The 25,907-nt window shown below is 31.6% G+C and overlaps 4 protein-coding genes across 5 annotated transcripts; all 4 read right to left on the bottom strand.

Annotated features, from left to right (window-relative positions):
* Nucleotides 1-5,696: 5,696 nt before the first annotated feature.
* Nucleotides 5,697-6,523, bottom strand: LOC146902927 (Putative membrane lipoprotein). Its single transcript, XM_085738635.1, has one exon. The coding sequence runs from the start codon at nucleotides 6,418-6,420 to the stop codon at nucleotides 5,794-5,796; it is 627 nt and encodes a 208-aa protein (XP_085594761.1). The 5' UTR covers nucleotides 6,421-6,523; the 3' UTR covers nucleotides 5,697-5,793.
* An 807-nt stretch (nucleotides 6,524-7,330) lies between these two features.
* Nucleotides 7,331-12,378, bottom strand: ORG4 (OBP3-responsive protein 4 (ORG4)). Of its 2 annotated transcripts, none has more exons than XM_085738637.1 (5): nucleotides 12,134-12,378; nucleotides 9,000-9,152; nucleotides 8,637-8,812; nucleotides 8,318-8,458; nucleotides 7,331-7,644 (listed from the first exon to the last, which is right to left on the bottom strand). In XM_085738637.1, the coding sequence occupies exons 1-4, from the start codon at nucleotides 12,281-12,283 to the stop codon at nucleotides 8,356-8,358; spliced, it is 582 nt and encodes a 193-aa protein (XP_085594763.1). In that variant the 5' UTR covers nucleotides 12,284-12,378; the 3' UTR covers nucleotides 7,331-7,644; nucleotides 8,318-8,355. The 2 variants fall into 2 exon arrangements, with proteins under 2 accessions (XP_085594763.1, XP_085594762.1); XM_085738636.1 differs by having other exon boundaries at nucleotides 7,331-7,635.
* Nucleotides 10,712-12,003, bottom strand: LOC146902926 (uncharacterized). Its single transcript, XM_085738634.1, has one exon. It carries the CDS (start codon nucleotides 11,736-11,738, stop codon nucleotides 10,851-10,853), a length of 888 nt encoding a protein of 295 aa, XP_085594760.1. The 5' UTR covers nucleotides 11,739-12,003; the 3' UTR covers nucleotides 10,712-10,850.
* A 10,651-nt stretch (nucleotides 12,379-23,029) lies between the features above and the next one.
* Nucleotides 23,030-24,212, bottom strand: LOC146902924 (uncharacterized). The gene has a single exon (XM_085735440.1). It carries the CDS (start codon nucleotides 24,116-24,118, stop codon nucleotides 23,177-23,179), a length of 942 nt encoding a protein of 313 aa, XP_085591566.1. The 5' UTR covers nucleotides 24,119-24,212; the 3' UTR covers nucleotides 23,030-23,176.
* Nucleotides 24,213-25,907: the final 1,695 nt, after the last annotated feature.

Here is a 25,907-nt window from a genome sequence, read left to right as displayed (position 1 = left end):
AATGCAAAAAATACTAACATCCAACCTCCCATAATAATTTGTGCTTTTTCTAACCTTAGTAGGGAACCAAATAAAGCAATGAGCCTCGTTGTAGGTAATCAAGTGACCTCCAAAGCATGCGACCTATAAAAGGGGGAAAACGTAAATTCTTAGATGTAATCAAATGACCTCCAAATCATGTGAGACATATAAAAGGGTAAAAGGTAAATTATGAGATAAATCAACTACTGTGTGGATCGTCTGATAAACAATAATCGAAAGATAATCAAACACGAATCTAAGAATAATGAAGCAAGAAATCAACAATAAATTAATAATAAAATGTTCAACTTATGGATCATCTAATAAATAATAATCAAAAGATAACCAGACACAAATCTAAGAATAATGAAACAAGAAATCAACTATAAATTAATAAAATGTCCAACTTATGGATCGCCTGATAAATAATAATCAAAAGATAATCAGACATGAATCTAAGAATAATGAAGCAAGAAATCAGCAATAAATTAATAAAATGTCCAATAAATTGAAAAATTCTGATTATAAAAACTCACATCCAACCCCCGTTATAATTTGTGTTCTTTCTAACCTTAATAGGGATTCAGAGAAGGTAATATCACTCGCAATTGATAATCAATTGTCATCCATGTCATGCAACCTAGAAATAGGGAAAAATAAATTATGAGATTGATTGACAATGCGAAAAGAAAAATTAAAGAAATGCAAGTATATAAGATCATTGATCCAACACAACTTCCCACCAAATTATTTATGGGGAATTGATGGGACGAACGCAGATGCGTTTTGAGCTGCGCAAATCTTCACACTAGGGTTAGAGAAAGTGAGTTCTTGTTATATACGAGTGAGCAGTCAAAACTTTCTAACCCTCTTACCTTGACCGAGAAAGTAGGGTTGTATTAAAAAACATAAGAAAAATAAACTAGCAAAGCAAAATTACCAAAAAGACAGTTTTAGCATAAAAATGCCCTCAAATATATTTATGAGACACACCATTTGCAGGGCCGGTCCTAGGCATAGGCCGGGTGTGCGACGGTCTAGGGCCCAACCCTATAGGGGCCCCAAAAAAATTGTAGGTTGGGGGTGGGATTCAATTTAAGGGTGTATACATAGTAAAATATATAAATAGGCCCATCAGCCCAACAACCATTCAACTTCTTTTTTTTTTGCAAAACAAATTCAAAATGCCTCAAACACTAACAATTCTTCAATTTTTTTTTTAATTTATTTTCTCACCTTACTCACTTCTCACGCGTTAGCGCAATAAAAAGAGCGGAAAGACGGACACATAATATTTACTAAAACAAATTATTTCATCAATAATTCATAATAATCCGCTCTTTTTTTATTGTTTTTTAGAAATATTTTTTTATTGTTGTTAATATGACAATTACATCATTGAAAATATATATTTGAGGAATTAATCACATTTGAAATGATATTGCATCTCAAAATGCTCTAAGAAATGTAATCTTATGACTTTCAGATAAAAGTGAAGTTTTCTTTTCTTTTTCGTAAAATAATTGTAGATTCTCAATGGTGGTGTATATAGTTTTATTAGACCATCCACAATGGTGGGTGCTTCACCTATTTAGCACCACATTAAATTGTCACCCCCATTGTGGAGAATAATATATGGGTGACTATGGAGAAGGGTGGCTATGGAAGCACCCTCTCTCTCTTCATTTTTCATGGGTCCAATTTAATAAATATTAATAAAATAAATAAATGTTGTTAAAATGTAATGATATAAATTTATTTGTGGGACCTATTTAATAATTTATTTTGAGGTGCTGGGTTGGAGAAAAGTGGTGCTTATTATTACCGTAAAATGAGTGTTGTCGACATATGAAATAAATGTAAGCACCTAATTTAGGGTGCTCTGTTGTGGATGGTCTTAGGACTGATTTTTTTGAGATACATTTGATATGTGTGCATATCGTTTTACTTAGGTTTGTTCGGTTTGGTCCCCCCCCCCCCCCCCCCCAAAAAAAACTTTTTTCATGTTATTATTTTTAATTAATAATATATACGATGAGGTGCATTTGACAAACGATGTTTTGGGTGTTAGCACAATTGAATTCCAAAACATCATATTATGGTAACTTGGTGCAAACATTGTTGGGTTACCATATATTATGTAATGAGCTTTTTTTCTCAACCTTGGCCTATGGCCCACAAAATATTAGGAACTACCATGCCATTTGTTTATTATTCTCAATTACTTCCTCTGGTCCTATTTATAAGAGACGTATTTTTGCTATGTTCTTAATACAAAAAACATATAATTTTAAGTGTGTTAATTATTGAAATTCCTTAACCAGGTATTTGGGCTCAAGTAGTTAATGAGATCAACTCAAGGACAAATCATTCTGGAGAACCCAAGTTATTTTCTCTGGTGGAATAATTTATGGTCAGACTTTACATACCTCCCGATCAAACTCTGAACTACCATGGCCCCTTCTCTATGGAAGCGGTTCACATCAAAGTTTTTTTATTGAAATTCTTTTCATACACTTTGTAAAATTATTTTTGGTAAAAAGGTGACCAAATGTAAAATGATTTATGTTTAGGTTCATTCCCGTAAAATTTGTAAACATAATTTTAATTTTTTTATAATAAAAATTTAGGGTGAAGAGATGATGCCCCAATTCAAGGCATAAAAGACATTCGGACTTAAAGAGGGTTTACAAATGAATTTATATTTACCTTCTTCCAAAGACATTAGCGAGACTCGAACTCAGAACATCTCATATTCAAATCTTGTCATTTTACCACTAAATCAAAAATCATTAACAGAAAGTTGCACAATTGAGGGTCGTTTAGTTTCTCTCTCATTCTTAAATTCCAGCAATTAAGTTTTTCCCTCCCTCTCTTTTTTAAATTGTTGGTTACTGACAGGTTTGACAATGGAAGGATAATGATTCTCTAATTTTTATTTGTCTACATTTCTCTCTATCTCTCTTAATTTGTTTTCTCTTATATTTTTCCACACCATTTTAGACATCATCATCTCTCTTATTTTATATAAATTTAATCTAAACTCACTCTACGTAGATGATCCAAATGCGAAATGGTATTAGTTTGTCGTCCTGTCATGTCCAATCATTCTTTTATTTGCAAGAAATAAGTAACACAATGTCTTTGGTACCCTTTAGCTTAAGTTTGATTGATCGTTTGTGTTAATGTATTATACAATATTACTAGTATTTATAGGCACAACTACTCCTACTAACCAAATAACATAGCCTACATTCTTTAACTTTGCTAGGTTATTGATGCAGATAGTGTGTAAGTTTTCACTCGTTGAGGGGATGCATGGTGCCCCACATTCGACTAACAACTTTTCACTTTGTGGTGTGATCCGCTGACAAAGTACAATGTGGGCAGGTTCCCTTGAAACGTGTGTGCTTGCACATCCTTACAGTTAATGGCGATATCAACATTGAACATGCTACGTTGTCCAGTTTCATTGAACTTTGATGAAGTATGATATCTTCAATATCCAAGTGTTCTTCAATAGACTCAAGAAAGAATTGAGTGACTTTTGCTCACCTACAATAGTGTTCGCCTAAGCTTCCATCGATTAAGGAAAAAGTCTTATATCCTTAAATCGTCTATCTATTGATTTCAACTAATAAGATAATTATTATCGTTAAATGTAAAAGTAACACACGTAGGGTCAAAAGTCATTGGTTGGTAGTATACGACTATATAAGTATTGAAACTGGCGGTAAGAGATAATTTCCCGACAAATTTAAGAAAAGAGTGAAGCATATTGATTGTATGAAATAAAAATGAAACTCATTTGGTTACTATTTAGTTTAGCTGCTACAACTTTACGGTAAAAATTGTGTTTGAATCACCTATTTGTTAATAAAGTATTTTAACTATCTTCGCTACTCATAATATAATTTTTGTTTGGTTCTACGGTGGCAAAAATGTATTTGATTAAATTGATTTGATAAAGTTATTTTTAATTGAAAGTGAGTTGTTCGGAAAGTGATTAATGTTTGAATATATTTAAAAAAATTATTTTTATGAATGTATGTTTTGAATAGTTTAGATTACAATTGTTTGAGTATATATGGCCGTCACTTTTAATAAGTTTCATAATTGAATCGGAAGCTATAGAACTGATCGTCAGTTGTCACTATAATCAACCCACATTGAAAAATAAAGGTCAAATATCATATGTGATCATTTAAGTTAGATGTTTATAATAAGTCATTCTTTTAAATTTTTTTCTTATAAACTGGTCTTTAAGTTATAAAATATTTGCACCGTGTTATCATATTTTCATCAAACGGTGGCAAAAATGTATTTGATTAAATTGATTTGATAAAGTTATTTTTAATTGAAAGTGAGTTGTTCGGAAAGTGATTAATGTTTGAATATATTTAAAAAAATTATTTTTATGAATGTATGTTTTGAATAGTTTAGATTACAATTGTTTGAGTATATATGGCCGTCACTTTTAATAAGTTTCATAACTGAATCGGAAGCTATAGAACTGATCGTCAGTTGTCACTATAATCAACCCACATTGAAAAATAAAGGTCAAATATCATATCATATGTGATCATTTAAGTTAGATGTTTATAATAAGTCATTCTTTTAAATTTTTTTCTTATAAACTGGTCTTTAAGTTATAAAATATTTGCACCGTGTTATCATATTTTCATCAAACTCAGTTAAAAAATGTTTATGTAGATGTATAATGTTAAGTTGGTATGTCCAAATTCACTGCTATCAAAACTAGGGGTTCATAAGTGTATTATTCAGTCTTAATTTGACACAAAGTTATCGATTACTTGATTTATAGTACTGATGAAATATTTATATGTTAAATTATATTTGAATTCAAAAATTTAAAGAAGAAAATGTGCAGTAATCATATTTGATGTCATAAACACTTTTGGACCTACGCCCTTAATGTTAAATGGTTCATGAACACTTTTTAACGAAGTTGGCTGAAAATATGGATAACGGTGTAAATATTAAGGGACTTAAAATTTAAATGACCAATTTATGACCAAAAAAACTTTAAAGACTAATAACTTGTTATAAACATCTAACTTTAAGGAATGCGGAAAGTATTTGGCCAATTTGACCACAAATAAACATAACAAGTTTAATGACTAACCAACAATGATTATAGGAGATTCAAACTTAAAACGAAAGACTTTGCATTGACGTGAGTTCGGGAAAATCGCAGTGGCATTGTAATTTAGTAAGGCTTAAGGTGTATCTTTTGTCAAAATCACGGTGAATCGCATGTCGATCTAACTACTAATCCAAACTTCACTCAATCCCAATGATTGGCAGGTCGTACCTTAACTAGCGAAGGTATGCTATAGGATTGCGGCGTTTAGAAAGGTGTAAACCCTGGGTTTCACTTGCATATTGTTGTGATTAGGGAGTATACTTTAATATATTTATTAGAGAAATTAAATTTTCCATTTACTTACTACACTCACTAAAAATAAACACAAAAACTATGGACTGGCAAACTGTTGTTACTCAATAATAACATGATGGATGGTCACAGAGCAATAAAAAAATTCTCCGGATTATACAAATACAAAAGCCACACCATAGTGACCCCCCCCCCCCCCCCCCCCCCCCCCCCCCCCCCCCCCGACAAACAACAATAACGACAGAAACAACAACAATAAACAACTGAAGAAGAATTAAAAATCAATCATGAAAATATCTGCTACACTACAATGTAGAAGGAAGATATATAGAGCAAGATGTTGAGAATTAGTTTCATGGTTCAAAATCAGTTTTTACCCACTGCCCATATTTGCTTTTCATTTTCTCATCGAACTCCTTATCTTTAATTTCGTCAATCTTAGCTACATTTGCAGTGGATTCCTCTTGCACTTTAGAAATCCTTCTACTCCTCTTTCTTGCAATAGCCTCTTTCTCAGCTTCAAGTTCTTCATAATCTTTCACCACACAACTATGCACTACACAACTCAACACCAACACAACAAACTGCAACATACACATTCCCATCAAAACCCCACATTCAAGCCTTACCAATAGTTTAGCTTCTTTTGGGTCCCTTGATGACTTTAACATTTGGAGGCTTGCATTCTCTTTGGTAAACAAAGCAAATATGGTGAAAATTTGTCCTATCAAAGAGGCTAGTGTAAGGGAAATGTGAGTGAGAAAACACAAGTGTGTGAGGTGTGAATAGAAGCCGACGAAAGACGAGAAAAGTGAGATGGTGGAAACCATGAGGAATGCCATGCCAAATGAAGTTGGTGGCATTTTGAGGAGAATGGTTGGTGCAAATGAGGTAGCACAAAGGATAAAAAGTGTGAAATTCAAAGAGCAAAGAAGGAGGACGGTGAAGGAACATGCTTTTCTAATCTTGGAAGAGGCCATTTTGGTGCTGTATTACTATTATTTTGTGTGTGTGGAGAATATGTTTTTTGGAAAACGGTGTATTACTATTATTTTGTGTGTGTGGAGAATATGTTTTTTGGAAAACGGTAGAGAAATTGAATTTATAAAGCAGGTTGAATGGTACCGTTAAAGTTTGATGTAACGGCTAGCATAAGGAAGACCCCACTTGAAAATGCAATATTCCCTCCGCAGGTATTCAAACAAACTGCCTCGAAATATGGTGAATCAAATTTGCACCTTGTTGATATCATTGGGAATCATTTCAATCATGATAGAAATATACGATATTAATAAATTTGTGATAATCCTTATTAGAAAGAAGAAAAAAATCAGGTAGAAACGTACGAACATTGTTAGAATAATTTATCATGGTAAGCCCTATATTAGCAACCAAAAAAAAATTATCATGTAAAACCTCTTAAAAAAAAAAAGATCAGGGAAAATAACCCTTTGGTATATATGAACAAAAGTTGTGTTTGACTACACCAAATCACTAACTTATAATAGATATTGCATATAAATTTGTATGATCAAAATAAAATTATTTGATAAAAGTTGCTCGCTCGCGAACATTTTTTGAGATACAATTTCACATAATGCTGGAGTTTTTAACTTGTAATGTGTCAAAAAAATTCCTATGGTTACCCTCATTAAAATAATGCTTGCCATTTCGGAGATAAAAATTTCGTTGATGAATAACATATATCAATTTTTTATTAATCCCTTCTATGAGTTAAACGAAATTGGTTTACTCGACACGTGAATATTTATGTGTTTTTGTCTATCTATAGGGCGAAAAAAAAGTGATTTATATCAAAATACTTCTATTCTAAAAGAAGTTAGATATAAATCACTTTTAGCCAATTTTAGTTTGAAGACAACTAATACGTAGTGCAAATAACTAATTAGAAACACCTAAATTTTGGATCTGGAAAATACTAATATAGCCACATGTACAAATTACCAAACCAGCATTGAATTATCAAAAACAAAATCATCAAACCAGCAAAGCAAGTTAAATAGCCGTTTGACTACAGTGAGCAATTTTTCTCCCATCAACTGCTCCATAATTTCATATTGGAGGGCCACGCCACAAAATTCAAATAACCTTACCGGTATCAGCTTAACCCCACTTTGAGGCTTGTAGGCATTTCAAACAGGCAGTGACAAACTTTAAAATTTGACGTATACATCCTGCAGAAACTATACTAAGATTAGAAAATTGTATCAAAAAAAGAGTGGTTGTACAGACTAGAAAAACCACCATTTTTGAGTAACAAGAAACCTGTTCTGAATCTATATAATTTACTCCACCACTACCAGTGCAATACTTTTTACGAAAAAAGTGTTCTGAGTAAAAGCGTATAGAAACTGTATTACAGGTGTAAACCTGAAAATGGTTTAAATCTAAATAGTAATAAACTATACTAGAAAAACATACTCATAGATAAACTACAGTGCAGATAAATCATCATCATTCTGGATACATTTAGTTTGAATACATTCTTCTTGAGAAATTAAAAGGAGACGTCAATTTGAAAAGAGCAGTGCTAGCAACACTCTTTTGAACACTCTCTAATACTCACTCCCTTATTGGTTTAAATTATTGTGAGTGTAAACTTTGGAAATAGAACCCACACAAAGTGGTGGGACATGCATGAATTCCATCCAATAAAAGAGTGAGTGCTAGAGGGAGTGTTCAAAAGTGAGTGTTGCTAGCATTCCTCATTTGAAAAAAGGAATGATATTCGATATTTTCATCTTTCAGAAAGAAAAAAAAAATTAGATCTATTCCCAGTGTCCTTCTTACAAAAGTTTTTATTTTCAACCACTACGTAAACCTTCTTCCAAGGGAGATTGAATTTGAAGGTTATACCTTGTTTACATTCTCTTCTATTGTAATCTTTGCTCAAATCAATCAGCATCACTGTGGGTTATGATGGCCTCAACTCTATCAAGTGATGCTTCTAGCCGTCCCGACTGCATGTTGAACATTGGCTCACCAGTACCTAGACCCCTGTATAAAGTTTCAATCAGTCAATCATTCATGAAATGATTGCATGATAAATATAACATGTATAAGCACACTAAAAATTCGTTTATGTAAAAGAATAGTTGAACAAAAAATCATTTATCTGAAGCACATGTTTTCTAAGCAGTGATTTAAAAAAAAAAATCAAGATTTCAAAACTTGCCCAGTAAGCTCAGGAAGAACATAGTCAGCCCTCCATCCAAACCGTAAATCAAAGCCAGGGAACAAACCAACTGATGTCTTATTTCGGATTCGGGAAACATTATCTCCACCCAAACATGTTGTGAGCTTCCATTTCCAACCAGTAGCATGCATTTTAAAACTGTGTCCTACACCAACCTGTGCTGATTATGTCAGTGTTAATTGCTTCAAATGAAATGTGGAAGACCAACTTATCATAACATTAACAATAACACAGTGGAATGAATACATAAAAGTGCGTAATAAAAGCAACATTTTGTTACTATTTTTAAACATTTTTGCAAGGATCATGATTAAAAAACACAAGAATTCAACATCATCAAACCTGAAGATTCACAAATCTGGTAATTGGGATCTTTTTTGAGAGAATGCGAACATCATGCTGAATGGGCTCATAAATTAACTTCCATTTCCATTCAGGTGTCAAAGGCTTAAATACAAGCTTTGCTTGACATTCATTGATCGGAGCATTGTAGATCTGCACACACAAAATTGATCTCCTGAATATGTAGTAATCATCATGTGAAAACAACTGTCTAGAAAAAAAAACCTCACAACATTAACCTTTTAACTGAAGACATCCAAATATAGAAATGCTTAAATTTCATAGAGCATCATTCCTTTTAATTAAGAATTCTCATTGAAAATTCTTGTATCCAAAGAACAGATGAGTTTAATCACATAGACAGGATAAAAAGACAACATCTAACCATACCACCGTAGTGCGATTAGAACAGTATAATCTCGTTTATGCACCATGCATGATGAACTATGAAAGCAGTATTTACTCTCCCAATCCCTTTTTGACTGTCAACTTTGTAAAAGAATTTTGTTCTTTATTTGTCATTTTCAAAGTTCAATGCAACATTAACTATTGTTTCGTCTATAATACAATAACAACAACAACGAAGCCTTATTCCACTAAGTGGGGTTTGTCCATAAAACCCTTAACTGTTTATTGCAAAGAGTGAAATAGGTAGAATGAAATAAACAACAGTTAAGGGTATTATAGAAATATGACATATAATACCATCAAAAGTAACAAAATTTATTAGTTTTCTAAGTATGTGTCAATAATCTTAAAACGAAAACTAAGGAGGGAGTAAATGTTAGCTTAGTGATCCATGCTACAAAGCACTGAAACAGTAACCAGACTCTAATACCACATTAAGAAGTCTCGACTTTCAAATCATAAGCTGAAGGCAGGAAATGAAGTATGGGTACTCTTTACAATCCCTATGATAGATACTGGTTCATAATCTTGAAAGAAAAGAAGCCCTATCAGTGTAAGCTGTCTTTATTGTTGTACCAATATGCAGCCAGTGAGTAAGGAAAAAATAACACAGATAAACAGTAACAGTGGCAAATCTTCCATTTATTCAAAAGAATTGGCCTCTACCAACATATTAAATTCCCCAATCAAAATACCAGTGTTGTTAAACGGCGGATGTAGTGGCCCTAACTAATCAATAATGTTCCAAAATACCCTGGTTAGTACAAAATGTTGTCAAACAGTGGCGTTATATTGTGTATCGGAATTTTATCAAACCACTATTTTACGTGATCTGCAATTGACAACTGCAAAATCCCCATTCATTCTTTCCTTTGGATATAAATCAATTAAAGGCATGAATTCATTATTTGCTTAGTTGATATCATTTTTCGTAACTTTAGCATTTTAGTTTTAACTTTTAAGAATGTAAAAACCATCTATCAACAGAAGAAGAAAAAAAGAATGTAAAAACCAGCGCATCCCTTCCTTATCTTTCTTACCGTAACAACACAATTCTTCAACTTCCATAAAAGGTCATCTCAATTTTTCATTACCAATAACAGAGTATACACATATCGTGTTTCTAATACTTGCCGTTTCTCGCAAGAATCCAACTTAACAACACCAATCTGTAAAAGAAAGAAAGAAAAAAAAGACCGAATATAAAACGTGGGGTTATGTGACAGATACGAGTTTCACTTGTACCCCCATCGAAACACCGATAACTTGTACGAGAATTGATCAAAAAACTTCTATAGATTTGATTTTTTTTAACCAGATAATTTTATTCATGCAAATCAAGAGTACATAATTTTATACATGAGGACATTAATATTGAAAACTAAATCTTCTCAAACCACCCTAAACATGACAGCACGACACATAAACATCATATAGTTTTGGCTATATAGCACCTCGAGAACCAGAACCAGAACCAGAACCAGAACCAGAAGTCTCTCCAGAAAGCATAACCCTACCAGTGTTTGCTCTCTTCGGAACAAACTTTCGAGCCCACACATGTTTCCCATTGATTGAAAATTTGACTTTGGAAGCCCCTCTCAGAATCATATCAATAGTACTAACATTATGAAAAACAATTCTAGCAAAAAGTGATTGTTCATTTGATGGAGTTTCTTGCATAAACAAAGCCTCAATGCAATCTCCATAAGCCATAGTAAAAAATTCTTGAACTTCCCATTCTTCAACACGATACCCTCTCGAAAATGTCACAAATAATGTCCTATCATCCGCCGGTATGATTCCTCCATCTCCATTGTTGTTGCTCTGCTGTGGCACAATTGCACCAGCAATCCCAAACGAACCGAACAGCAGATCCACTGGTCCAATCGAACCAAACAAAAAATCGCTGTGCTCCGCCATTCTCTCCGCTAAGTTTCTCAACATCACCTGTTGCATGATGTCACCAAATGAACTCATACAATCTTCTCTTCTTGTTTTCTCCATCCCTTCAATCGCTTGCTCGCTATTCTCAATAAAGAATCTTGGAGAAATTTCGTTGTCCATTAGGCTTTGAAGCAGTGGAATATCATTTGCTTCAGAAGATGATATTGCAATTAGGGAAGTGTTATTGTTGTTCGTAAGACAAGTGAGACAAATCATCGATTCAACGGCAATGTCATTGATCAAATTAATAGGCGAAGACACAATCCTTTCGATAACATTACGAAAACCAACTTTTTCCAACCAAAGCCACATAGCAAGCAATCGCATGGAGTCGGAAGGATCGTGAGAAAGATTAGTGACAAGGATTTTGTAAAGTTCTCTGTCCATTTGGTGGAACAGAAGAATATCGTCTCGAGAAACAGTGAAAGAAAGTGGAGAATCCGTTTAAGGAAACATGAAACAATGCTATGTTCAATTCGGGAAACTATGTAATGTAATGTATAAATAGTAGTGAAGAGTCACGACTATTGGTGATATGAGACATGTTCAAGCATCAAGAGACGTGTTTTTTGAGTGAGTTCGTAAATGGGTTATAACACTTCAAGTGTACTCGTTACAATTGCAGCATGAATTTGAAAGTATTACACTGCTTTACACAGTCAGTAACAACGTCTGTGTTAATTAGGGTTTATATGTGACATTTGCATGCAACAATTAGAAGCAAGAGTAAATATCATTACGAAATTTGAAAGTAATAGAGAAAAATTGGGAGGAAAACGTACCTCCATATTGAGAGCAACACGAACACCCTGAATTTCTTTACGGAATTTGAGAAATAACTCAGAAGGCATCAAATTGATGTTGTATAACTCATCCCACGAAGTTGCAGGTTCCTCTTCCACGTGGGAGTTCGAGTTCGAATTCGAATCCATTAGAGAATAGAAGAGAACTAAGCAATCTGGCTAACGAACGAGTTCCCAATGTGATGTTTTGTTCTTCAAGTTGCTCTTAAATCTCTAAAATCACCGTTTTATTTGTCCTGTTTGTAAGGGTAGTAGGATAAAAATGTAATTTACCAACATTTATTAAAAAAAATTATAAAATTGACATTTTACTTCTTAATAATTTTTTATCAATAGTTAACCCATTGAAAAATAAATAAGTCCCCGTGAGCTTAGCTCAGTTGGTAAGGACAATGCATAATATATGCAAGGTCTGGGGTTCGAATCCTGGACACCACCAAAAAAAACCTAGAAAAATAAGTCTAGAAGTCCTAGTTCAACTAGCAAATGCTGAAATTGTAAGGTCGGACGTCGTGACCCAGGTTTAAACTCGGGACCTCAAAGTTGTGTGTGAGTTTAATTTCAATCGATTACCACTTCATCTAAGAAAAAAAAACGATTACCACTTCATCTAAGAAAAAAAAAACTAGAACAATAAAAACTAGAGACGGATGAACCGAGTTCATATAACATCAACAAGACAATATTCATATAACATCAGCAAGATAATATTTTGATAAGGAAGAAGGACAAGTGGGGATGATCATAAGTATACGAGTAAGTGAGGCGTTTACTTTAATGAGTCAATCTGAACAAGAGTTCCCTTCCCACAAGGTTTAAAGGCACTCAGTTTAGCGAGTCAATCTGCATAATAGTTTCCTTCTCACAATGTCATCTAATTCATCATTTAGAACATATTCCACAGCTCATTGTGGAAAGCGACTCTAAAACTCTTATTGATATGGTTACTGGTAGTTGTAACTTTAGTGGAGCCATTCCCACGTTGGTGCGGCGTATTCATAACCTTTTGGCTTTAGATTGGCATGTCCAGTTTCGTCATACTTGGAGGGAGGGTAATCGTTATGCAGATTGGTTGGCGACCTTTAGCCTTTCTTTAGACTCTTTTGTTGTTACTAGATTGGAGTCTCCACCTAGTGAGCTCCATAGGTTTCTTTTTTATGATCTTTCTGGGATTTGTTTTCCTAGGCATGTTCAATTAGTTGTTTAGTTTTCTGCTGGGTCTTTGGCCCTCTTTTGTACCAAAAAAAAAAAAAAGAAGAATATATATAAATGTAACTCTCCATGTTCATAACTTTAATCAGAGGTGTGGATATGATATCAAAGTTCCACACCCTGCTCTGACAAATGTCATTGCTATAAAGATCGGTGTCGTCTTGATAGCTCTTTCCTACTAAGAGTGACCTCTCTCTTAGTGGTAGCTCCATCTAAGAGTGGGCCTCTCTCAATTGGACCTGATCCGCATATGACGGTACCAACAGTTGTAAAGTGGATGAAACTGGTATTAGGATGCCTAAAATGCAACGTAGATGCATCCTTTTCGACAAGGCTAAAATACAAATGCAACATATTTGTATCAAGGATGATCAAGGAACTTTTGTTCTTGCTAGAACTAAATGGTACCCTCTTCTCGTCGACGAATTTATGAAGTAAATTTGGAAGTAAATTAATGTGAGTCAAATGTTAGAGACGAATTTAGCTATTATTTTTTGTCAAAGACTGAATTTGGTCGCAAGCAAATTATTATGGATCAAATTAGTAGAATTTTTCATTTATACTAGTAAGATACTATTTGTTTGTAGGGGTCACTCTTAAGTTTATTTGTACAGATTTCATGAATTTAAGAATGGCCTGCATGGTTTGCAGTGTCATATAGCTTTTAGTCTCATGGTTCTTTAAGAGAAGATGCATATTTAGAATTATCCCATCAAGAAATGTTCCTGTTAGGACTTTGGTACATCAAATTTCTTTAACTTTTGACTAAGATCCTCTTCATTAACACATAAATATTAATTATAAAGATGAGTGTTGAATGAAGGAAAATGAACCATGATACAGAGTTTAAAAAACATCATAATGATGAGAAGATAAATGAATAACCTATATAAAAAGCAGTTTTAATTCAGCGTGACAGTTTAGAGTAGTTTTCATTGACAGTAATAACATGACACATCTTGAGAAACCAAATATAGGAGACAGTAGTTTTCATTGACAGTAATAACATGACACATCTTGAGAAACCAAATATAGGAGACACAACTTAATTTAATGATATACTCCCTCCGTCTCTAAATAATAGTCGTTTAAGGTTGATGCACGATTATTAAGGAAATGATTAATTGTGTTGATTTTGATGGTAAAATTAGTATCATTTACTAAAACACCCTTATTAATTGTAGTTAGTGGAGTAATTAAGTTGGATGAAGTTCAATAAATAAGGGTATTATAATGGAAAAAAAATAATAAATGCTGCATTGGTATTCTAAAGTGACAATTATTTTGAGAAAAAAAAAAGGGTAAAGAGAATATTATTGTGAGACGGATGGAGTATAAGATAGTTGCAGAAATTTAAGTAGAATATTATAGTTACTAAGATGTTGTTTTTCCCATTGAAAATGATTTTGTCCTCAAGATCAAATTTCTATTTCCATCAATCCAACAAAAAATTGCTTAGTAAAACAAACAGTTTCCCCTCAACAGAAATGAAAAATCATCTTATTGGCCACTCGACACATATTTTCTGTCAAACACCAACAACATCATTTCTTGTTTTCTTGAAAAACAAATGTATGTACAAGTTGTTTGTAATATATATAGCATTCCTATGCATCCAACAATTACTTAATCTTCAACTATATCTTGTAGAGTTATATGAACTTATTTCATAATAAACTCAGTCCATAATATACATCATCAATACAATCATACCAGTCCAAATTTATAAAATTTGTAGCAGAAGGGATATAATTAACAAGATATACATAGTTCACTATCAAAACCATGAATTTGCTAGCACTCCGGATTCATTCTATAATTTACGGTGAGAAAGTAAATCTAAAACAACCAAATCATGAAGAGTAAATGTAAGAACCTGCACTCTCACTTGAGTCAAGCTTATAACTATCAATAAAACTATACTAAAACTCTGCCAACTAATTTGTCAAATATTTTAAGATTTTGGCAGTATGTAAATAAGAGGCAATATATGGAGCAAACTAAATGATGAAAGGAACTCCAACATAGATAAAAAAGTTAACCGGACAATAAAAAAAATAGGCAGAACAGACAACAAGACTGGATCCTATCTAAAGATCTCTTAAATATGGCCTAGCTTTATGACTGGATCCTTTCATATACATTTTCAAGCTTCAAATCTAATATTCTTATGTAAACATAGACGAGGATCATAGATTTAGAAAATAAAATCATGAATTTTAAGCTTAAAAATTCATATGAAAATGGACAAAAAGGACCAAATTGAAATGAAAAAAAGATAAAGGACCAAACTGTTACCTGAAATTAAGTTAAGGGACTAAAAGTGTAATTTTGCTTTTAGAATATATATAAAGGTAACTCTCCATGTTCATATCTTTAATAAGAGGTGTGGATATGATATCAAAGTTCCACACACAAATGTCATTACTGTAAAGATTGGTGTCGTCTTATTTAACATGAGGAACTTGCTCGCAAAGACAATCATGGAGAAACCATTTTTCATACCAAATAGAGGTTCCTCGTCTTTCCACACGTGTAATAAAACTCAAACTAAGAACACTTGTTGTTTTAACGATATAACGTCATGAATATGAGTCTCTTTTATCATGTCATTGAGAGAATATGATATAAGTTGAATTGAATCAAGATATGATATGAAGTTGATAGAGACATTATATTATATGAATAAGATAAACATTTATCATATCGTGTTTGATGCGTATAACAATTGATCGAAAATAATACACTTCGCTCGTAAAATAAGGGTTTGTCTATCCTATGCAATTTTGCATAGGTTAAAACATATAAAAATAGTAATTTTTTATTAAAAACTCCAATTAGTTATTACAAAATTATCTATTAATGTAAAGGGTTTCATATTTTTAGCTTTTTATAATATGAAAGTTTACACATGATAAATAAAACTCAATAAATAATAGCAACCCCCTTTGTCTTACCTAAAAACTATTTTTGAGATGGCTAAAATATGGTTTTAGTCCCTGCAAATATGCCTCGTTTTGGTTTTAGTCCCTGTAAAAAAAAATTGTTTTTGGTCCCTGCAAAAATTTTTGTTTTTTAAAATAGTCCCTGGAGGGACTATTTTCAAAAACAAAATATTTTGCAGGGACCTTTTTAAAAAAATAAAATATTTTGCAGGGACAAAAACTACAAAATGGGTTCAGTCATCATGTGTCACGTATGCAAATCATCACAAAAATGAGGTCAGGGACTATTTTAAAAAACAAAAAAATTTGCAAGGACCAAAAACAATTTTTTTACAGGTACTAAAACTAAAATGAGGCATATTTGCAAGGACTAAAACCATATTTTAGCCTTTCGAGATTGAATTTTGATGTGCTCAACAATACTTAATACATCCACCACCTCGCTAGGGAAAAAAAATCTTTTAATCAGTAAAGAAGGACATCAATCAAATTAATAAAATTGTATAAAAAATTAGAAGAGACAAAATACTAATTTGATTTACCTCAACAATATTTTGATGTATCTTCCTTGCGGGTGCTGAGTTTGCGGTTGTTAGAAATACACATGCTGTTTGATATTTTTGTATGGTGGTTGTTTCCTTCTGATCAAAATCTACGTGGAGGAGTTGATGGTGGTGTGAGGTGGTGATGTCGGCCACGTTTTTGGTGGTGTGAGGAGGTGCTGATGGGTCTTCAATGGTTGGGTTCGATCAGAACCTTCTCACCCGGTTCAACTACTCTGTTATCTCGTGGTTTGTCGATGTGGATTGATGGTGTTGCTGTTGTGAAGGTGGGTTTTGTTGTTGCGCTGGTTGTTGTTGCAAAGGTGGAATAGTTAAGGTGACATCGATTGTTGTTGTGGTGAAGGTGGTTGTTGTTGATTCAATCGTTATTGTTACCGATTGTTTCAAAGGTTGTTGGTTGTTGTGTTGGTTCTTGATGTTGTTGTTTGGGGGTTGTGTGCGAGCAACGGATTGTAGGTGGTGAAAGTTGTTTTTTGTGGCAACTTGTGATGTTGGTTGAGGGTTTTTTATGTATGTTGGGTGAGTGTTTTGGGTACAAATTTTATTTTCCTTTGTATGTTGCTACTTAACGAATCCTATTCGAGCATTCCTTATGCTGGTTAGGACTCATTGTGATTTTAATAAATTCCATTTTAACTTCTTCAAAAAAAAAACTCTTATTTTTGGTAGTGGCAGGGGTTTGAACCCCGGACCTTGCATATTTTATGCATTGTCCCAACCAACTGAGCTAAGCGCATTATCCCAACCAACTGAGCTAAGTTCACAAGGACAAAAAAAAACTCAACAATATTATAACGTACTCGACAAATTATTTTCTTTTTTGACGTTAACCCTTTAATTCATAAGGAAAATATTATAGGGTTAATATGTATTTACCCCCAGTAATTTGGGCGAGTTCCGGTTTACTCCCCGTAAAAAAAAAAAGTTTAGATTCCAACCTTGTAATTTAAGATTCTTTCGTTTCAGACCCTAAGGCCATATGACTGGACAAAATGCTGATGTGGCATGCTGAGTGGCGCGCTGACTGTGCATATCTAATTATGTGGCTCACTAACTGTATACGTAATTTTGTTTTTTAGTTTTTATAAGGGCACACGTGACATCTTGCCTATTTTTTTTTTTAAAAATGAAAAAATAATATTAATGAAGTTATACTAATTTAAAAAATCTGAAAATTAATTTTGAAAATAAAAAAATCGTAAAAAACAATATATTTCCGAAAAAATCCGAATTATTAAAAAAAATCTGGAATTTAATTATTAAAATAAAAAACAAATTTGAAATTAAAAAAAAAGTTCAGGAAAATAAAAAATTGTAAAAATAAGAAAAAAAATCGGGAATTTTGATTTTATGAAAAATACTTTTTTAATTTTTTTACTACGAAAAATATTTTCCAAAATTTTTATTTTTTGTATAAAAATGAAAATCAAACTTTTTAATTTCGAAAGAAAAATATGAACTTTTTTGAATTATATTTTCGAAAATTTTAAAATGCATCAAATTCTAGAATTTTTCATTTTCGTAAAAAATAATATTAATTTTTATAATATTTTAATTTCGAAAAATATTTTATAAAAAATCTGGAATAAAATTTTCGAAAAAAAATCAGATTTTTTTTATTTTTTGAAAAAAAATCAGATTTTTTTATTTTTTGAAAAAGAATCCGAATTTGTTTCTGATTTTTCGAATTTTTTAAATTAATATAGATGAAATAAAAAAATTAAAAACAAAATTAATTATACAGTCAGCGTGCCACATCATCCAAAAATGCTGACTCAGCGTACCTCGTCATCATGTTTGCACAATTAGATGGCCTCAGGGTCTAAAACGAAAGAATCTTCAAATTACAGGGTCTATTTTGAAAGAATCTTCAAATTACAAAGTTTGAATCTAAACTTTTTTTTTACAGGGGGGTAAACCGGAACTCGCCTAAATTACGGGGGGCAAAGACATATTAACCCAATATTATAATGTACTCGATAAATTATTTTCTTTTTCAACTTTAACCCTTTAATTCATAAGAAAATTAAGTTAAATAATATCAATTAAAATGACAAAATTGTATGCAAAATTCAAAGGAAAAAAAAAGACTCTTTTTTTATAATAAGTAAAGAATAATATATTATAGGGTTAATTATTGAAATTGACCCTGTAATATATGCGATGTCTGAAAAATGACCCTGTAAAATAAAAATATACATATTCTAACTTTGTAATTTGATATTCTTATTATTTTTTACCCTCTAATATAGTTGAAGTCCAAAAAAGCTACTTAGATTTTGAATTTTTTCAGGCATGTTTAGGACGTTAAAAAACATTAAAAAATGACATTACAAAAAAAATTATAATTTTTCAACTAAGGAAGAATTCTTGTCAAAAAAAATAAGGAAGAATTAATTATGAATTTTTAAAGCGTCAAAAACTCAAAAAACAAAATAAGGAAAACCCCAACCTAAAAATTGAATTTTGAGCTGATTGTTTGCAGAGACATCTATAGAAATACATAAAAAGGATCTGCAAAATTTCGTAGAATTTCAAAGATGTTTCGGTTTTTTTAAAAAATTTCAACCAAAACGTGCGAAATTGCAATATTGTTCCGAGTATGCGTATACTCATGGGACGAATTCCGTTCTCTAATTTTGTAGGCATGATTAGAACATCATAGGAAGCTTCACCACAAAATTTTGGAATTTTTAAACGGGATACGGATTAATTATGAATTGTTTACGAACTCATAACTATGGGGAATAAAAATTCATAATAAATATGTCTCTAGTCGGAAAAATCAATTTTTTTCTGTAAAGCCATGTTTTAACATCCTAAAGATGCCTGGAAAAAAAATCATGAAAAAATTCCATCTCTAGATCACTTTTTTGGACCACACGTTTATTATATGGTCAAAAATAAGAAGAATCTCAAATTACAGGGTTAAAATATCTATTTTTTATTTTACATGGTTATTTTTTCAGATATATTCCGTATTTTACAGGGTCGATTTAAACAATTAACCCTGTATTATAAAGAGTAGGGGGATACTCAATCCACGTACAACTTAGGTTTTGTTAGGAAGTTTGGTGGGGAGTGGAAGGGAATGCTTTTGGGGTGGAAAATATGATGAAAAATTGAGAGATCTTTCTAAAAAAAATTAAAAGAAGATTTTTTTAGAGAATGATAAATTAATGCGTATTATTACTATATTTTATATTTTAAAAATATTATAACAACATAGATTAAATTTGATGAATTCATATAAACCCTCCAAAACCCCCAAAAGTCTCCTTTAATACAATTTTTTAGTTCCCCAAATAAAGAGAGTTTTGTATTATGAAGAAAAATTAAACCTCCAAAGTCATCCCCTCCCATTTTCCTCTACTACTTCAACTTGCTTATTCTTTTTTTTTCAAAACTCTCCCCTCTCTTTCCCTCCAAACTCGCAAACAAAGTCTTAGGATGAAACAAATGAGAAAGTTATAAAACAACAACAACACCATCAAGACAAAAAAAAAAAAAAATGAACCCTTGTGGGACAATCAATTTAAAATCATTTTTTGGATTCAATTCTGAAAATACACTTGGCACATAAAATAAATAAGAGAAATGCTAAAGAGTGCCCTTGGGACATTTGCTAAGAAGATAAAAAATATTTGGGTTTTTTTTTTAAATATATTTTTTAATTATTTTATTTCATTATTAATTATTTGGCATTTTTTTAAGGGTTAATAGTGTTTTACCCCCTGTAATATAGGTCATTTCTGGGTTTATCCCCTGTAAAATATTTTTTTGATTTACCCCCTGTAAATTTTTATTTTCAGAATACCCCCCTAATAGGCCATACAAAAACGAATTATTTTTTTTTTTACAAAATTTTTGGTTTTTGTATGGCCTATAAGGGGGATATTCTGGAAAAAAATTTTTTTTACAGCGGGTAAATCAAAAAAAAAAATTTACAGGGGGTAAACCTGGAAATGGTCTATATTACAGGGAATAAAACACCATTAACCCTTTTTTAAAATATGTAACTAGTATATTTACCCGGGTTAGACATATAACTTTGTATAATTGAAAATTTATATATCCACAGACAAATATAATTAACTGGATTTAGTAAAATTATTAACATATATATAATAAAATAAACATTTTCTATGTATCCGGACTTGCAAAAATTTAGAAACGACTGTGTGTTCCTATAGACTATTTGGTTCACGGTGTACACTATAATGGCATGCGCCAATTATGAATGGATGTCAATCCCTACTGCTATAATGACACTCACCAATTATGAATGTCCGCTATACTGGGTTCACACACAAAACAACATAAAAGATCAACATAAGCAAAAATACCTATTGTTAAATTACATAACTGGTGAAATAATAATAATAATAATAATAATAATAATAATAATAATAATAATAATAATAATAATAATAATAATAATAATAATAATAATAATAATAATAATAATAAAACAAAATAGGAATGGATGCCACAAACTCAATTATGAATAAGAATGGAGAGAAGAGCGATACTATTGAATCAGAAGGAAAAAAAACAGTATAGGTGTTAGTTCAAGGACCTGAAACAGAAACAATAGTATAAGTGTTAGTTCAAAGACCTGAAACTTGTAGGTGTTTGTAATGGATGCCAGAAACAATAGTTCAAGGACCTGAAATAAAGAAAAAAACAATCAGTAAACTTACTCATAGGTGTTAGTTCCATCTTATATTATATATATAAAAATAAAAATCTAAGCATAATTAGAAGAAATAATAGTATAGGTGTTTGTGTCAAACCTGAAGAAAGAAAAAACTTAGATCAAAAGAAGATTTGAGTTTCGATTTCTGCTCAATATATGTGATTATGGTGATTAACAAAATCTCATTTATTTATAGTTAAAAAAAACGAAGCCTTTTTTTCCTCAATGAAAAAACTAATTGAATAATATGGTGTTAAAAGATTAGATGGTAACTAATTGAAACTTCTTTTCCTAAAAAAAAGAAAGAAAAAAAATTTAATAGATAGTATTGAAAGTATTATATATAGTTTGTTGAGATATTTTGGCTACATAAAATATTAGAAATTAAATATAAAATTAAATAAAATATTCAGTGGATAAAATCAAAAGTTTGTTGAGATATTTATGTCAAATAAAATATAGAAAAAATAATAAAAATATTGAGAATAAACGTGAAAGTGACACGTGACATAAAAAATCTTACTTTATATATATATATTATTGATGATTACACATGTGACATGCCATACAAGGGTTGAAAAAGTCAAAATTGACAAAAAGGATGATTATTGCAAAGGGGCTAAGTCATGGGGGACAAGTTTTTTATTTTTTTTAATATGTGACCAAAATCACAACATTTTAAAACTTGAGATCCAAAAGTACACTTTAGCCTAAAATTTAAGAGAATGGAGTTTATTTGATAGTTATAGACATCGTACCTCTGTGCCTTTCCTCTACCTCTAATTTTGTCAACCAAATTTTTAATTTTCAAAAGACATTAAAAGATAAAACAAATGTGTTTTGGTTTTACTTACATGCATGCATGGCAAACATATATAAAAATGACTTCCAATAAATCTCAAGTTTTTCTCTGTACAAACCAATTTCAAGTGTTAGAGAAGATTACTATTTTATACTTACAAAAAAAATCTCATAAAATCGCTTGGAAACTTCAGTTATCATTCAATGGCTTGGATGACGACCATGCAGACGGAATGTGTAAAAATAAGTTTTAAATCAATAAAAGGCATATATTCATGATGTGTTATTGTGTTTGCTTCGTTGATATGGTTTTTTTGTAACTTTAGCATTTTAGTTTTAAGAATGTAAAAAGTAAAAACCATCTATAAAGAAAAAAAATATGTGTAAAAACCAGTGCATCCCCTTTCTTTCTTGCCGTAACAAAACACCAATCTTCTAATTCCATGAAAGGTCTTTTTTTTTTTTTTTTGCCAATAACAGAATATATATGTATTGTGTTTATAATACTTAACAACACCCGAATGTAAAACATTGAGGTTAAGTCGTCAAGAGACATACGAGCTACACTTGCACCCCATCAAAATCTTCATAGATCCCAGAACGATAATTAACTTGTACAATAATTAGTTAAAAAACTTCTATAAATTTGATTTGATTTTTTTAACTTGACAATTTTATTCATGAAAACCGTTATAGTACATAATTTTATCATTAGAGTACATAATTTTATTTATGTGAACATTAATATTCTCAAACCACCTTAAACACGATAACACAACACATAAACATCATATAATCTTGGCTAACTAGTAGCTCCAAAACCAAAACCAGAAGTCTCTCCAGGAATCATAACCCTGCCGGTGTTTGCTCTTTTCGGAACAAACTTTCTCACCCACACATGTTTCCCACTGATGGAAAATTTGACTTTAGAAGCCCCTCTCAGAATCATGTCAATAGTGCTCACCTTATGAAAAACAATTCTAGCGAAAAGTGGTTGCTCATTTGCTGGAGTTTCTTGCATAAACAAGGCCTCAATACAATCTCCATAAGCCATGGTAAAAAATTCTTTAACTTCCCATTCTTCAACACGATACCCTTTCGAAAATGTCACAAATAATGTCCTATCATCCGCTGGTATGATTCCTCCTCTTCCTCCATTGTTGTTGCTTTGTTGTTGCACCATTGCACCAGCAATCCCAACCGTACCAAACTGCAGATTCATTGGTCCAGTCGAACCAAACAAAAAATTGTTGTTCTCCACCATTCTATCTGCTATGTTTCTCATCATCGCCTGTTGCATGATGTCACCCAATGCACTCATACAATCTTCTTTTCTTGTTTTCTCCACCCCTCGAATTGCTTCCATGCGATTCTGAAGAAAGAATTTCAGCGAGATTTCCTTTTCCATTAGGCTTTGAAGAAGTGGAATATCATTTGCTTCAGAAGATGACATTGCAATTAGGGAAGTGTTGTTGTTGTTGGTAAGACAAGTGAGACATATCATTGATTCATCAGCAATTTCATTAATCAAAACGATAGGCAAAGACATAATGTTTTTCACAACGTTGGGAAAACCAACCTTTTCCAACCAAAGCCACATAGCAAGCAATCGCATGGACTCTGATGGATCACGAGAAAGGTTGGTAACAAGGATTTTGTAGAGGTCTCTGTCCATTTGATGGAACAGAAGGAAATCCTCTTGAGGAACAGTGGAAGAAAGTGGAGGATCCATGGAAGGAAACATGAAACAATGCTATGTTTGATTTGGGAAACTTGGTAATGTTTAAATAGTGGTGAATAGGTCTTTTGGAATTACCATATATGAAGAAGAAAATGAAAGGGTGTGAGAGTCACGATTATTAGTCACATGAGGCATGTTTATGCATTAAGAGACGTGTTTAGTGAGTGTAAGTTAGTAAATGGATTATAAAACTTCAAGTGTACTCATTGCAATTGCAACAAAAAAATTCAGTTACAGTTACTTTTCTACTAAAAACACGCCTTCTGAGGGTTTGCCAACTCATGTATATACTGTAGAATGAATATATAGTGAAAAGAATGTGAGGTACAATGGTACAATAAAACAAAGACTCACAAAAACTGATAATTTGTTGTGATTTTGATGCAAAAATAGGACAAATAGTGTCAAAAGAACATATACAGAGTGACAAGCAATCATGAATATCGTTGCATATTTCAATATATTAATTTCTGTATTGAAGAAACTAAATTAGCGCACCAAAATTGGTGTCAAGAAAAATCAAATCATAGACCTTGAAAGGAGCACACTTTAATGTCCTAGGCAAACACCACAAGACCAACTCGAGTGAGCTTTCAATGTACTCCCTCCGTCCCGCAATACTTGACCTATTTGGAGAAAAAAAAATTGTCCCACAATACTTGACAAGTTTACCCCTTAGAAATACTTTTTGTGATCTCCATGTAAAAGTTTGTAGTGGAACAAATAAAGTAATCATTACTTAAAAGTAATCATTACTTATAAGTGCAATTCAGTAAAAATATCATTCTCCTTCTTTCATCTTTACACTTTTCTTAATCTGTGTGAAATGACCAAGTATGTCAAGTATTGCGGGACGGAGGGAATATTAAATTTGAATAGAGTTTTCTATATAATTATAGGGAATGCTAACGAGTGTCCTTAAAATATTGTTTACAAAACTAAAACAAGTAGTAGGAGTAGTAACTTTTGTATAGAAACTTGTGCATAAAATTAAAATAATTAGTAGGAGTGGTAACTTTTGTATAGAAACTTGTGCATTTATGATTAAGACAAATATTTGATTTGTATTTCCAAGACACTGTTTTTTTTATTTATTTATGGATTTCTTAAACAATCTCTTTAAAACACTTGTTAGCATGACTTATGATTATTACCTTCGTTCCTAATTATAAAATCTTTTTGAATTTTTTGTTTGTCCTTTTTTATAAAATCTCTTTCTTATTTATGTTACATATTTTTCTGCAATATTTAATAAATACTCCTTGAAAACATTAACTAATTCTCTGTCATAAATGGTAAACAAGTAATTGTCAACAAAATTCATTCAACAATTAAATTTCTTAATTCTCGTGTTTTTTTAAAAGGATCTTATATTTAGGGACGGAGGTAGTATATAAATATCTTCACAAATATTTACATTGCAAGGGTGTCATTGGAATTAATTTTTTTTAGGGGAGATAGAATTTTTATATTATCATTTGTAGAAAAAAAAACTTATTATTTTGGTCTGACGTGTAAAATAAGACTTAAATATTTTAATCATTGTCATTGTTTGAGTTTTTCTTTTTTAGAAATTATCATTGTTTGAGTTATTAGTGCCTCTTTCACATTATCCAGCATCGGAAGGTCTAACAAGTCATTTGAAGCATGAACAGGCAATTATATTTGTAACGGTAAATCTAATTTTGATAATGAGTATTGCTAAGGACTATAACTCAAGGAGAATTGACTTAATTAAGAAATTAAAATACAACTATTGAATAAAATAACAATAACATTTACTTATTACAAA

Source organism: Medicago sativa, chromosome 8, assembly GCF_051527215.1.
Source record: "Medicago sativa cultivar Bolivia chromosome 8, Bolivia_mono, whole genome shotgun sequence".
Taxonomy (NCBI): Eukaryota; Viridiplantae; Streptophyta; class Magnoliopsida; order Fabales; family Fabaceae; genus Medicago; species Medicago sativa.
The sequence above is the reverse complement of the archived record's forward strand: the minus strand, read 5'-3'. Positions and strand labels throughout refer to the sequence as shown.

What these genes read in the sequence shown, in the direction of transcription:
- ORG4 (XM_085738637.1), bottom strand. Translation starts at nt 12,283, where the DNA reads ATGGATTCGAATTCGAACTCGAACTCCCACGTGGAAGAGGAACCTGCA. An exon ending in GTGTTGCTCTCAATATGGAG is followed by an intron (nt 9,153 to 12,133) that starts GTACGTTTTCCT and finishes TTGTGTGTGCAG; the next exon opens with ATCTACAATGCTCCGATCAA. An exon ending in GTTCTTCCTGAGCTTACTGG is followed by an intron (nt 8,459 to 8,636) that starts GCAAGTTTTGAA and finishes AACTTTATACAG; the next exon opens with GGGTCTAGGTACTGGTGAGC.
- LOC146902924 (XM_085735440.1), bottom strand. Translation starts at nt 24,118, where the DNA reads ATGTTTCCTTCCATGGATCCTCCACTTTCTTCCACTGTTCCTCAAGAG.
- LOC146902927 (XM_085738635.1), bottom strand. Translation starts at nt 6,420, where the DNA reads ATGGCCTCTTCCAAGATTAGAAAAGCATGTTCCTTCACCGTCCTCCTT.
- LOC146902926 (XM_085738634.1), bottom strand. Translation starts at nt 11,738, where the DNA reads ATGGACAGAGAACTTTACAAAATCCTTGTCACTAATCTTTCTCACGAT.